Here is a 14,125-nt window from a genome sequence, read left to right as displayed (position 1 = left end):
TACCAGTCCCTGCACTGCCTTACACATGTGTGCATCCGTATCCAAGGCAGCCACCAAAACTTCAGACCTTCCAGGCAGGTCTTAAATCCTCTGAATGGGTTTATTTCACAGGGTGGGAAAGGCAGTGTTTCCCCTAGGCACCAAAAAGGGTCTGGATTCATGCACATACTACTGTTTGACTTTTTTTGTCCAGAAGCTTAAATTTTAGCACAGCAGGACTACAGTCACTTGCAGCATCACTCCTCCTTCAATAAGCACTCCTGTTATGGGCAGAGCCTCTACCCTAATCTCTCAGACTGCAGGATGGCAACAGCCAGTTGGAGAACATCCAGTTTCCTACAATCTGCTTATACCTGACCAGCTAATTTAACTAAAGATGGGGAAAAAAAGAGCAACTGGCAATAATATTTTTAAAAATTAATTAATTAATTAATTGTTCTACGCCCCCTCTATCCCTGAAGATTTTAGGTCACGCTGAGGGGGCACATATCTGTTCTGGAAGCCCCAGAAGTAAAGCAGGGCTGGCAGGACTACACCTTCATCCCAGCCCAGTAGCTGTAACAGGACTGGGACTGCACAAAGTGGCAACTGGTCCATTTTTAATTGCTCAAACATCCAGCATCCTTATAGGGTTTGTAAGGCTGGGAAGGGGAATCAAAAGTACAGTGCCCCAATAATCTCAGTATTCAAGTGAAAAAAATTGTATTCGCTGACATCCCAAAAGATGAGACCACTAACTCCCACATATCAGTAGGAAAATTCATCCAGGTATCAACTTCAGTCCTTCCAGTCTGGGAATTGCAGCGGTCTGCTTCTAAGGACGAAGATGTGGTTTCTCTTGTTTTCATGCTCCTCCCAGTGGCAGAAAGGAAAGGTCTGTCTGCTGGCAACAAAGCACAGACTTTTTTATCCTTCTCATTGGCCATTCCCACAGCCCCTTTCAACCAAGAGCCAGGATGGACTCCTCGTGATGCTCTGCATGCCCAGGATGGAACAGGAAAAAGCTCTCTTACATGACCATGAATTAATATTCCCCTGCCTTGGAAAACCTATGACTATATGTTAAATACAGTAATAGTAAAGGTGATGAATAAAGGCACCAAAGATAGGGAAAACAGACCCAAGAAAGAAAGAAAGAAAATCTTTCCACAGGATATTAGTTTTCGCTGAGAGACTCCTCATATTTGCAAGTAGCCAAATCAGCACTTTGTATCTACTTGCCCAGGACAAGAGATTACATTTCACTCCCTCACAACAGAGATTCATAAGAAAAGCTCTTCGAAGCTGGAGGTTATGCATACATACAGACATATAACAAAGCCCTGCCTTTAAAACTCTGTATTCAGCCCAGTATGGTTTGGAAAGTGTGACACTGGGCCAGGCTCTCAGGCAGCAGTGAGATGTTTTGTTGATTAGCCCAACACGACAACCCAAATGAACACACGTCAACAGCATTCCCGCGGCTTCCGCTGACTCTGCCGAGCTGCATCCGCTGTGTTCCTGGCCTGTTGTCACTCTGCTTCCCAAGGACTTGCAGTGACAACCAGACTACCATGGAGTTTTCTATCCATTATTAAAGACAGGATGCTTTTCAACACAGCTAAGAGTACATGATGAATGAAAGGACCACACTATCGTCCCTCTGTGCTGTCCTGTTGAAACTGAGATATATTATGTGCTCAAATATCTATATAAAAATACATATTATGTGTTCAAATATCTATATATCAAATATCTATATGTTACGCAGAGGAAGTGAGAGACCCAGCCCATACATACAGCACAGACCTTTCAGTCTTCATGGTAAATCAACCTCAATACATGCTGAGTGCTATAGAGAACACAGTAAAAGGCACTTTGCAGATCAGAGAAGGAAATGTCAATCAGAGTTTGTAAAGCATTTGGAGATCCTTCAAAATAAAAGACACTGAACTGTAAAATATTTCTGTGTAGATATTATGGAGTACCATCATTTCTCTTAGGAAACACATTTTGAAGCTGATACTCCAACATTAGTAAAGAGCTGAAGGATTTATTTTTTGCCCAGAGAAACTATTTTCACCTAAAAGTTCAAATCCTAAAGTAAACAGAAGTAGACTTCCTGCACAAGTAACACTGACAAGAGAAAGACATCATATAAAATAATCTATAGCTTTCTACAACTGCTATTAATCTTAGTGGATCCCTGCAGCTCTGCAGAGCTAATTAGCAACATATCCAAGATTTGGCATCACTGGTTAAATTTTGAGCTCAGAGTGATTCCTATACACCAAAATATTACCTCTCCAGGTAGTGTGTTGACTTTGAACATCTTTACTTAAGCTGACAAATGCTGTCACTGTCCAATCAATCCAAATTTTCCATGCACAAGCTTTTCCATCATTGCTGTCAGATCTCTGTATTCCTTAACAAAAGAGAAATAACAGAATATGGGATGGCAAAAGATCACATCTAAGCTATTATTTGTTTTACAGTAATAGGTTGTTAGAGTCTCTTTTTCAAGGTTGGCATTTACTTTAATGAATCACCTTTCTCCATAGTTGATTTTTAATGTACTGTGCCATGTTTCTCATGGAGCCTCACTCCCTTTTGCATTCCCTGTTGGCATTTAATTTACTGAAACAAAAGGATTGCCACTGTATCTTACAGTTAGATTGGGATGATTAAATGCCTACCACCATACTATTTTTAAGTAGCAGTTCATTTAACCTCAGTGAATTGTTACATGTACAATCCAACTTCATTGTGTGTTGTCATTTGATAAGTAAAATATTGTCACTTCTAACATAGATTAGGACACTCTAAATTGAGATTTCCTAATACATCAGAAAGTACAAAGTAGGACTGGAGGTGACCTAGGCCATTTACTAACTACCACAGGCTACCAGGCTGCACAATCCCATTTGCAAGTGCTGTTTTAGTAGTGGTTGTTTGACTGTTCCTCAGGCTGCAGTGAGGGTTCCAGAGCCTCATCACCAACAGGCACAACGGCTGTTGGACTGAAGTGGCTGCATCTCCGTTGCTAAAATATAACACAACTCCCCCCAAAACGGTTTTACAGTATAAAAGTGCTTGTGAATCCTAAACACTCTTGGAAAAGGTCGACATTTCAAACTGTAAGTTAGTTCCTTCACTTCGAGCTGCAGAAAGCGCACCTCTCACAAGGTAAATCTACAAATGCCAGCCCCAGGTACCTCTCACCTCAGGCAAAACCAGAGGCTATTAGAGAACCTGTGTGCATGCTGCTGGTACCACATAAAAAAAATAATTGGATTTTGTTCATAAACAGGTATCATGATGCTCCTGATAACTGCAAGTTTGCAGTTAAACATGGGCACAGGCTCTCCTCACAATTCCTTTCCACCTAGTCGTGGCCTGTATCAAAGTGTGATCCCAGATTTCTACCACCAAACACTTGATCCAAAAAAGAACAAGAAATCAGAGGAAGGTTTCCCACTGTCTTGGCTGGAGGTTGGACTAGGACCTTCAGAAGCGGGACACACATCGAGTTTGGATAAACAAGGCACTTACTCTTAGCAATTCATATCCATATATATTAGTCCCCAAAACCCACAACATTCCTTTTCCAGACCTCATGATGGACTATCTTTCCCTTTCTCTGGGTCTCCTATCCCTTGCCAACCTTTGTCTCTTTTAGGAGAAAAAGAAAAGGCTACAGAGTAGGCAAACCTGGTCATCTGGAGAGCTCTCCTTCCAGCCTGCAGGTGAACACCCTTTGGCACACATGGGAACACACACTCACCACTGCTCCCTGAGTCCCTGACAGCTCCCACATCACATTCCCACAAAGCATCCACTGCTCCAGACAAGTCTTAAGCTCTATTATTCAAACACTTAATGCATCCTTTGCCTTATTGGTCTTCATAAGTCAGATTATCTCATTAGTGCAGACATTTCACTTTTCCTGTCAGCTTCTGATTTCATTAAAGTTAGTGAAAGAAAGACAAGGAGTTATGTAAGGAAGGATTTGTCTTAAGAAGCTTTACAGACAGCAATCCCTCATCTTGATAATTTTTAACAGGTAGCTACTTTCTCCCTTTTTTTCCCCTCCTCCTCTCAGTTTCTCTTTTCATCAAAGTTCAATTAAGCAGGCTGACTGGATAGCAAAGTTTTTATAAGAGAAATCCCACTTCTCTTGCCTTTTTGGTTGATCTTTTCAAGCTCATCTTTAAACAGTGCTTTAAAATGTTGCTGCTATTATTAAAAAAAAAAAAAAAGGAAAAAAGGCCTTGATAGGTTGCAAATATGGTCCTTAGAGGTTCACTCCTTACCTCAGCCTCTTCAGAACTCAGCCCAACAATTCCTTTACAGCCAAGCTCTTCCCTAAGGAACTAAAATATACATGATATCTCTACTCTCTTCCCTTTTCTCCCCCTTTCTAATTTTCACCTAAGCCCTGTGGACAGAAGCTTCTTAGGCACCAGCAGGAGGAGGCAAGGCAGCAAAAGTTCACAAACCTTGCTACGTATAGGAAAGAACAGCATTCCCATGGGTGATGTGCACAACAACAGCAATAGGCCAGGGCATAAAATTCTCACTTCTACAACAAAATTGAGTATTCTCTATCTCAGCCATAAAAAAAGAAATCCTTAATATGAAGCTTGCTCCTGGAAGGCAGCAGAACATCTCCTTGCCTTTTACACCCTTCCTGTATTTGCCAAGTGCCCAAATCCATTACCTTGACAACACTGTGCATCACTGTAATAGCATGAGTCAGCCTCGTGGTTTTGGGGACCATAACAAAAGCAGACTCCCATCGATTGGCATGGAGCTCCCTGTTCCAAACTATAATTTCAGAAGGATACTTGCTTTAAATCTTGTAGCTCTCTGCTTTGGGTCTTGACAAACTTGTACATATACCAAAACCCGTGGCTTGTTTTATGGTCTCATTTTAATGGGCTTGTCTGTATTCCAAGATCCAGCAAACAGAACAGATCAAAAACATTCCATAAGGGTTTTCACTCACAGCTTCTTCCTCATCCTTCACATACCCAATCTTCATAGGCTGAGCCTACTGACTGCACCATCTCCCATTTCCAAGTGATGGTTGTGAAATTCTGTTCTGGACTAAAATCCAAGCATGCAGGAGTTTCCCTTAAAACCCTTTGGCATCTGTGGAACTGGACCAAAGGCTTAGACCAGTGAAGGAAGGAATTAAAGGAATAAACAAAAAAATCCCTGTACAACAGGGTTTCTATCAGAGGAACTACAGCTCCTCCCAGGTATCGATCCAAAGACAGGGTTGACTGCTGACTAGCACATCTTTGGCTGTCAAGCCAAGGAAGTAAACCAGTTACAATAATGACAAAAAATAACTGTCACCACGAGCACACAGCAGTTCATCTTCTTTTACAATATCCAGGAGAAAGGGGGCCAGATTCTTGTGTTCCAGCTTCCTTCCCTTGTCAGCATCCCCTTTTCAGCAGCTGTGCTGTATCTAGCTTAGATTATGGATGGACCTTGCTATGAACTTCTGGCTGAATACTCCTATACTGTCCCAAAGAAGCATGTAGAAAAGCTCAGGACATGCAGTGGTAATTGGATTTCTAATCAATAATGTGGGCTATGCATTGCCATGTAGTGTATCCAATGAGACATGGTTTGCTCCTTTTTGCCTTTCACAGGCTTGTGAATATCTCATATAGCACAAGGCTACAGTCCTGTAAGCCACTGACACTTAGAGCAAGTGCTAAAACAATAAGAGAGATGATTTCTATACTTGGTCTTAGTAGATATTAGGACATTATTAGAAAACAGGAGCACCACTGAGTATCAGTGCACTGTATGTGTTACATGAGAAAGATCTTACGTCACCCACTGAAGCTGTGATGTGCAACTGTAGTTTTGAGAGAAAGGACATGGACATAAACAGTTTCACAAAGCCATGTGGAAAGATGATGTCCACCCTGGTAACAAAGCAGGAGGTTAAATAAGACATGGGATGTGCTCCTGATAAGCCAAAATCCATTATAAAATCAGAAATCCTTGTAGGAAAGAGGCAGCTCACCTTGCCACTTCCATAGGGCTGCTGAGGTGCAGGGGGATGGATGGAGGCAGCAGGAGGGAGGGGAACACTGTAAGGGTAACATGAGCCTGAAGCACTCCACAGGCAGCAGAGAGGACACCCACACTGCCCTTGCACAGAAAAGCCTCGATGGGGATGACTGGGATTGTGAAGGGGTGGAAGACCTTGGAGGGCTGCTCCTCAGGTGTCTCAGGAGATCCCAAGTATTTCAGAGCCCTGAGCCTCCCATCTGTTCCTGAGAATGGGATGAAGGATCTAATTAAGGGAGATTAACATGATAGGCTCGAGGCAGCAGAGTCTCTGCTGGAGAAAACTCAGTTACCTGCTGGAGCTCTCTGAACAAGTTAATGCAATAGTAGAGAATGGTGAAAGGGAACCTAATTTCCTACAAGTTTTCAATAACTTTCCATGTAATAGAGCAAGGGCCCTGTCCTGTCCTTAGGGGATACAATGCTGTAGTTCAGTGAAGAAATGAAAGAGGAAAAAGATAAATCAAAGCAAGACACAAATTGTCTTTCAGCCCAATATTCTGGGCTACTTGGTGGTACAAGTAAGGATGCACCAAAGAAAGGGCCTGTTCCTGGCAGGACTTCAGTGTCCCAGTCTGCTCAGCACATGTTCCATCTCCAAAGCACAAGGATACCAATGACCAGGCTGTGCTGGGCAAACCAACCACTGCCAGAGGGCACTGAGAGGTTCTTCAGTCAAGTTCCAAGGGTGACTAACGGTGCTGCAACTGAGGCTCACAAGGCAACACTGCAAGGAAATAAATAGCACTTTACTAAAGGGCGAAATGAATGAAATAAGTGATCAGAAAACATAACCACTAAGGGCCTAGTAGAATTTTCTGTCATACTGCTGCAAACTTCAACAAGATTTAGGTACAAATATTACTAAAAATCGCAAGGAAGTTTATCTGCATTTTTAGTCAGAGAAGGAGAGTGTTTATTTCACGGTGTTCTCTTGATTGCTTCTCTTTCTATGCCTATCAAAGACTTCAGGTTCAGTTAAAGCTTTGCTGGGGAACTGAAAACAACACTGGTGCATTAGTCTCCTTCATCTGAGGACATGGTCCAAGCCAGAGTCAAACACATGGGTGCTGTTGTCTGCTTGCCTGAGGAACATGTACCATTCCTCCCAATGCTCTGTGAGGGTTCAACTCTCTCTGATTACTGTGTTTCTAAGTCCCTTGTGAAAGAAGTAGTTGTCAATATTCCCATTTTATGATTAAAAACTGAGGCATAGAGAGCCTAAGCAACTTGGCCAGGGTCACAGAGGGAGCATCTGGCTTAGCAGAGAGCTGAAGACCAGCTCCCCAGCACCAGGCAAGCAGCCAAACTCCTGGAACAGCTTCTATGAGGAACAATTCCCATATGGAAACACGCCACGAACACAAGGGCAGCCTAATTACAATTAAAAAGGAATCTTCCCAGACTCAAATAGGGTAGCAGTGCACAACGTGCATTTAACCCTGTGCAGTAGGACCCTGCGCTGAGCAGGCAGGGCCTTACCATCCAGAAGGGGTTTGGAAAGGAGCGCCCTACCCCGGCACAGTGGAGCCAATCCCGGAGCCTCCTCTCCCCCGCCCCACTCCTGCTGCCATTTTACTGCAAACACACTTGTTCACTGCAGTTAAATCCCCTCTGTGCTTTCCTTTGGAAGGGAGGATTTCAAAATTTGATTTGTTTTAGTCACTAAGTACTCTCTGCTATTCCCAGCAGATCCTTTAGCTGACAAGGTTTATACTTGTCGCCACTTTGTTGTGTTTTATGAATAGGGACCCAGGAAAGCCCAAGACACCATTTAACAGAGCTCACATTAGTCTTTTACCCCGCGCCGCTCAGCGCCGGGTATCGCTCTCTCAGCCAGAGTGTTACACACCAAATGGTCCCTCTAGGCAATGTACTCAGTCAGGAAGGATATTAACTCACCCCAGCAGAGCGTGTGACCGAAATGCCGACAACCCCTGTAGTTTAAAGCATAACTGATAAAACATTTGTGCATGTCAGAGAGACGCTGATCTGGTTCACACCACAGTGGCCTTGAGTGAGATGCCCCAGGATGACACAGGGGAGCGTGGCAGTGCCCACCTCAGTGCCCTGCAGGAGCCCCTCTTCACAAACCTCCTCTGTGCTTCCTGGTCCTTCTTCCAAAATCCCTGAGGCAAGAGCCAGGAGCAACTGCTGTCCATGGGAGGCTTTAAGGAGCCTGTATGAGCAGGGCCTACTGTTCTCTGAATTTTCAACCCCTTCCCCTCAGTTGCACCCTGCCCTCCTCACCTTGCCCTGATGATGGTTAAAGCAGGTGACAAGTAGCAAAAAGTTTACTAAACTCGAAGACAACTGTTTCATCCCCAGCTAAACACAGCTGGGCAGTCCTGAGTTGCCACCGGGGTCAAAAGGTGTTTCACCAGCGTAGAGATGGGGTGAAAAAGCCTGTGACAGCAGATCAGCTTACTGCACCAAGAAAGAGAACAGCCTACAAGGAAGGTGCTCCCCAGGAAAGCATAAAAAGTTCACACCAGAGCATGATTATCCATTGCAGGCAACTGGAGATGTCAAAGAACCGAAGAAACTGGAGCAAAGGAAACACAGAGCTGTGGATGCACAGAGATTTGAGCTGCTGTTCACCCAGCACGGTGCACACCAACTCATCTCCCACAGCAAGCATGGAAGAAAAAAGCATGTATCAGGGGATTAGAAGACAGTGGTTATACCAATCTCTACCCTCGTGCTTCTATGTGAGAATATTTGCACAGGTGCAACATTGCACCTCAGGGCTGACAGCAGAACCACCGCCCCAGTCCTCCGTGCCCAAAGTCCTTAAGAAAGTTTGCTGTCTTTGAAACCGTGTATTTTGGAAATTCTGTTACATCGTGCTCTCTGCTGAGCTTCTGTTCAAAGGGAAAGGCAGGGTGTCTGACAAACTTGCGTAGTTTTGACCTTGCAACCCTCTGAGTGTTATACCCAAGAATCCAGACAAAACCACTCCTGCTGTGGCCTTGCACTGAGAAAATGTAACTGGACGGCAGCACTGCAGCTTACTCGAGTTCCCACTGAAATTAGCAGGAGCTTTTTCACTCACCTCCTCAGGAACAAAACCTCTCTGAATAATTCCAGCCTCCCACCAGTCTGCTGCTCAAAAGTCTTTTAGGCTGGAATTCATCAAAGCGAGCCATAAAATTGAAGTGAATTTCATTTATGCCTAGGGTCAAGTGTACAGCCCCTTAGACCCCACGGAATCTTACTTTATTTTCAATAAAATTAATTTTCAAAGCATGTAATAAGGTGAAAGCCCTTTCCAAGTATCTGTGCTATGGAAACTGGTGATGTCTCATGTTCATTAGCATCTGTCACATTACGCTGTGAGACAGAGTTTACTATGAGTGACAGAATACAGCAAGTCAGTACATGCAGGTGTGTGTGACAAACAAAATCAGTGCAATCACGAGGCTCAGAAAATTGCTTTTAATGCTGTGTTTATATATATAATTCTGTTAAATTGCCTGGGCAGGATATAGAAGGATTTTACTTTATACGAGTGCCTGGAAATCCTAAAATTGCATGTATAAAGGTGGAACTTCACACAAATTTTAGGATGCAAGGACATAATGGAGAAGGTAAAGATGTGTCAAGTAGCAAAGCGGGGTTTCAAATACTGGTAATGAAATGACATTCAATTTTTTCCAGTCAGTGGTGGGAAAAGGTTTAATATACAATTAGGTAAAGAGTTGAGGAGATGACTGTGAACAGAGCCTTCCAGCCCATCCCTAGACAGTCTAGGACCTACAGCAAACATTTTAAAAACATCGCATTTGTAACTAAAAATAAAATGCCATTTCATTTGGTGGCTGTATAATAGTGATTTTATACAGTGCCATTAAAAGTAAAATTCAAACAGAAGGAACTGCTGAGTGCTGCTAAACTGCAGAATTTTTTAAGTTCTTTGAGGCAAGAGCATGTCAATCTTTTATATGTCTGCAAAATGCCACAAACATCTACAGAACTCTATAAATCATAAAGGGAATGATACAAGCAAACAGGAATTATGGGATCTCTTATCTCTCTGGCAGATTTTGCCCTATGGATAAAGTAGCTTACAAAGCAATAATAGAATATTATCAGCAAAATAAAGTTTTAGTGGCTTTTTATTCTTAGCAGCATTTTCCTAGCACCATGTCAATAGAAGTGAAGCTTCATCTGGGACCAAAAAGTTCTGATTTGCATATGTTATCATGCAAAATGAGATTTTGTTCTACCCTTGCCTTCAGAAACACTGAGCCATGCATAAGATCAGATCACAAAATTAAAACAATTTATTGTACTGGAAGTCTCTTCTGTTAGTTTTGGCCTAGTTCCCAGTTCAAGTGATTAGTGAAACCACAGAAATACTAATTAGCAGGGCAGGGTCCTCAGTGTGCATGGGGTATTAACAGGTAGACTGACAGTGCTAATCTTAAAATTACTGTCTGCTCCATCATTAATTAATCACCAAGACAGGAAATCCAATGACCACTTTCAGAAGACAGATAACTTGTGCCTGGAAATGTGGAAGCTCCCCTTCACCAGGGTGTGCAGCCCAGCTGGTCCTGAGGCAGGGGCTCCAAGAGCAGCCATCCTCTGCATCCCCAACACACAAACACCACCTATCAGATCCTGCACATGCAGGAGCTCATCCTAAGGATTCCTGAAGCTCTTACATGTTCTTTCTTTGCTTTCCCATCTTTTGAGTCTCACGAAATTTTCAAGATTTTTCATCGGTCACAACAAGAAGAATCTTACTTTGACATTCAAATGCAAGTGCAATCCTTCTCCAAAGTCTGGGACTTAGAATGTAAATATTTGAAAAGAAAGTATAAAAAATGTGACTTTTCAATATGCATCATCATCACTACTTAATAAAACTCCTCTGCACATCAGAGCACCAGCATTGTCCCAGTATTTTATGGTAAATAGGTAGAACTAAAGCTGAAATCAACTCTGTTTATGTAATACAAAAAGAGCCCATGTATCACAGGGGTCATTCCTCTACAGCATTTTAAAAACCTACACAGAAGTTTAACTGGTTGTCCAGGTGCAGACCAGGGAATAAGTCAATCCTGACCAACCCCAGAGCCTGGGCTTCTCCACAGCCTTCATTATACAAGGTACTACTTTGCACTCAGAGAGAAGGGAACATGAGTGTTCATCCAGAGACCCAATTAAAGCTCTCTTTAAAAGAAAATAAACAAAATAAAGTACAGTATGTGCAAATGAGTAAATGTAAGCTGCCCTGGCCTTTTGGGACACAATCTGTCCCCAGTGTTATCCACTATTCCAGCACCAGACATGTTATTTGCAAATATTAATGACTGAATAAAGCTTTGAACAGCAAAAAATCAGAGTTGATTAGCTATGAAAGGTAATGGGTCTGTCCTCACATCTTCAGATGAAGAGTTGTTTCCTGGCATTTGTCAAACATCAGCTGCTGGTACATAAATTCAGGGAGTTCACTCCTGATCTCTCAAAATGAAATGGCCACATAAACAGTAAGAAAGCCTTGTAGCCCAAGACCTTCAGAACGGAAACTTTCCACTTGCAAAAACAGCTCAGGAAATAATAATATAATTGGCAGCACTATAGAAAATTTCCAAAAAGCAATTAAAAGGCTCCTCCTGGACTGGGCCCTAACCCTGCCATATCCCAACTGCAACACACACTTCATATTCCAGAAGGCATCTCCCACATAATGGTTCAGCAACCTACACTGCTGCCAGGAATAGAAAAGTACATCAGACTTAAGCAATTAAGTTTTTCTGTGCTACATAACCCAGAGAGGAACCATACAAAGAAAACAGCAGAAAATGAACAGGATGAATTACAGGCATCAGCAGTAAAAGATAAAAGAATAGCTTCTTTCTTTCATTCAATAATATATTTGGAGGAATAAAGCTTGTGCTGACAATGAAAAATGTAACAAGTGGGACTACAAATAAACTTGCAGTTAGCATTCATTTTGTCAGAGTGAGTACAAAATTCAGCTTAAGATTCACATTTTGTAGAAAATTTCTACCTAGGTTAAAGGCTTATCCTACAATTTAGGGCAAATAGGAACCTTTAAATTTAATTTTATTTGGAATGGGAGGACAGATTGGGTTAAGGAAGGTCAAGTATGCCAAAAAACATTTTAGTTTTGTATTTAAGCACGAGTTACTAGTGGGGAAGAAAAAAAGAATAAAATATAAACTGGGGCTTTTGTGTTGTTACTGTGCTTTGTTAAAAAAAAAAAATCCTTACATATAGCATAAAAGGTACTAGAATCTAATCAACTGCTCACAGCAGGAATCCAGAAGTACCACTTACGGTGTGCAGCAGACTGACATATAATCATGGCTGAAACAGAATTACAGCTCACATAACCACATCACTTCTGTTGATCTCTGCTGGAGCTTCGGGGTGGAGGAAGAGGTGGAGGGAAAGAAGTCCAGCAGACATCCCCTCATCAAAAAAGTGAAACCAAAGGACCAACTGACACCAAACCAAAGGCTTTGCCAATTCACAGCATCACAAGAGGCAAACCCACAAATTGCCCCACTGCAGGTGATCAACTTCTTGTTCCATTCAACTGGTTCTATTCTATTCCTTCTCCCACCCATCCAGTTCTCCTGCTCTTCAGAGTATCTGTTGTTATTATATATGAAAGAAAAAAAAAGATCAGAGAATTTGTTCTGTAAAACACAGAGAAAGGAACCATACAGTGGTTTTCAACACTCATGCAAAGAATAAAGATACAAATGCCTGGGCATCTCCAAATCAACAGACATCTGCTCTTATTTTCAGCTTCTAAGAACATATTTGACACTTTTTTCCTTTGCACCACAGTTTTTTCAGAACATGCATATGCTCACCTGGCTCGGAGCAACAATATATGCAAAACATGAGCAACTGGAAAAGTTGAGCTAATTGTGGAGCAGCAAATAGCTTCTCAAAGGCAGCTCAGTGCTTCAGACACAGTCATTAGAAATGCTTTTGTGGGATGGAGCATATACTGAGACGAGGGCTCGAACTTCTCCTTCCCTGTCTCCATGTAATGAATGAGAAAAATAAATGTTCTGGGGTGTGTAGTGAGAAACAGAGCACTAAATCAGCCTAAATCAGATGCTGGGCTGGGACAGTCAGGTCCTATCTCATGCAAGCAAATAAGTGTCAAGTTTTCAATGTTACTGAACTCCAAACAAGTCTCAGTCTCATATCTTGATTACTGGACACACTGTAGAGGAGCAGAGCCTCCCATTTAAAGAAAAACCTAAATAAAGGCATACAAAACAGAGAGGACAGCTGCTATTTGGCTTTGTGAATGTCAGCTGAGGCTCTGTAATGAGCTCCCTGAAAACCTGTCCCTGAATCAAATACGAGTCTACTGAGACTTGAAGAGATAGTCCTGCACATGCATTCAGTTCCTAAGGCACATTTCAGAGATGGAAAAAACTTCCTGGATCCCTGTGGTGTAGATTAATAAACAGTTCATAACAATAATAGGATGACAATTGGCAATCAAATAAAAATGTTCAGTATGAAAGAAGTAATTTTCTCCTGCAAGGTGTTGCTGTACAGCAAGTTGCAAGGTGTTGTCGACTGACTAAATAACAGTTTTCATTATTAAGGCGTTCACAGTCAGCAGGTTCCATATTCATCATTGCCAGTTTTGTTTTTTAAAAAAATTATCTACTTTTCCGTTATGGCAAGGTTTGGCAATGACAGATGAACCATCAGCTTATCTGCTGATTTTTAATGACAGCATTTTGCATTCATTATGCCCTACTTAAATCACTCTTTTAAAAGGAGGAATAACTTATTTCTTCCTCTTGTCACTAGAGAAATTAACTGGTACACTATTAAGAAGAAGTGCTTGTCTAACAAAAAGATACACCAGTCACAGATTTAGAAAATCAGCATGGACAAAAACTGTCCAAGAGAGAGTGAAAATAGGAATCCAAATACCTCACTGCCAAGGTCAATAATTCTGGGGTTAAATCTCTGCACTGAAAACTCCCAAGAGAAAAGACAAAATAATTCTTTTTGCTTTTGCAATGCTGATCAG

General features: G+C 42.0%; 1 protein-coding gene across 1 annotated transcript in view; it reads right to left on the bottom strand.

Annotated features, from left to right (window-relative positions):
* Positions 1–2,361: 2,361 nt before the first annotated feature.
* LOC108640360 (transmembrane protein 132B-like) overlaps positions 2,362–14,125 on the bottom strand; it is a 60,472-nt gene continuing 48,708 nt past the window's right edge. Inside the window, exon 3 of the mRNA XM_018076486.1 lies at positions 2,362–2,404. Coding sequence (XP_017931975.1) covers positions 2,389–2,404 — 16 coding nt within the window. The 3' untranslated portion in view covers positions 2,362–2,388. The remainder of the gene's footprint in view (positions 2,405–14,125) is intronic.

Source organism: Manacus vitellinus, unplaced genomic scaffold (genome assembly GCF_001715985.3).
Source record: "Manacus vitellinus isolate BGI_N305 unplaced genomic scaffold, ASM171598v3 scaffold_31_pilon, whole genome shotgun sequence".
In the NCBI taxonomy this organism is placed as follows: domain Eukaryota; kingdom Metazoa; phylum Chordata; class Aves; order Passeriformes; family Pipridae; genus Manacus; species Manacus vitellinus.
This window is presented reverse-complemented; position numbering and strand designations above follow the sequence as displayed.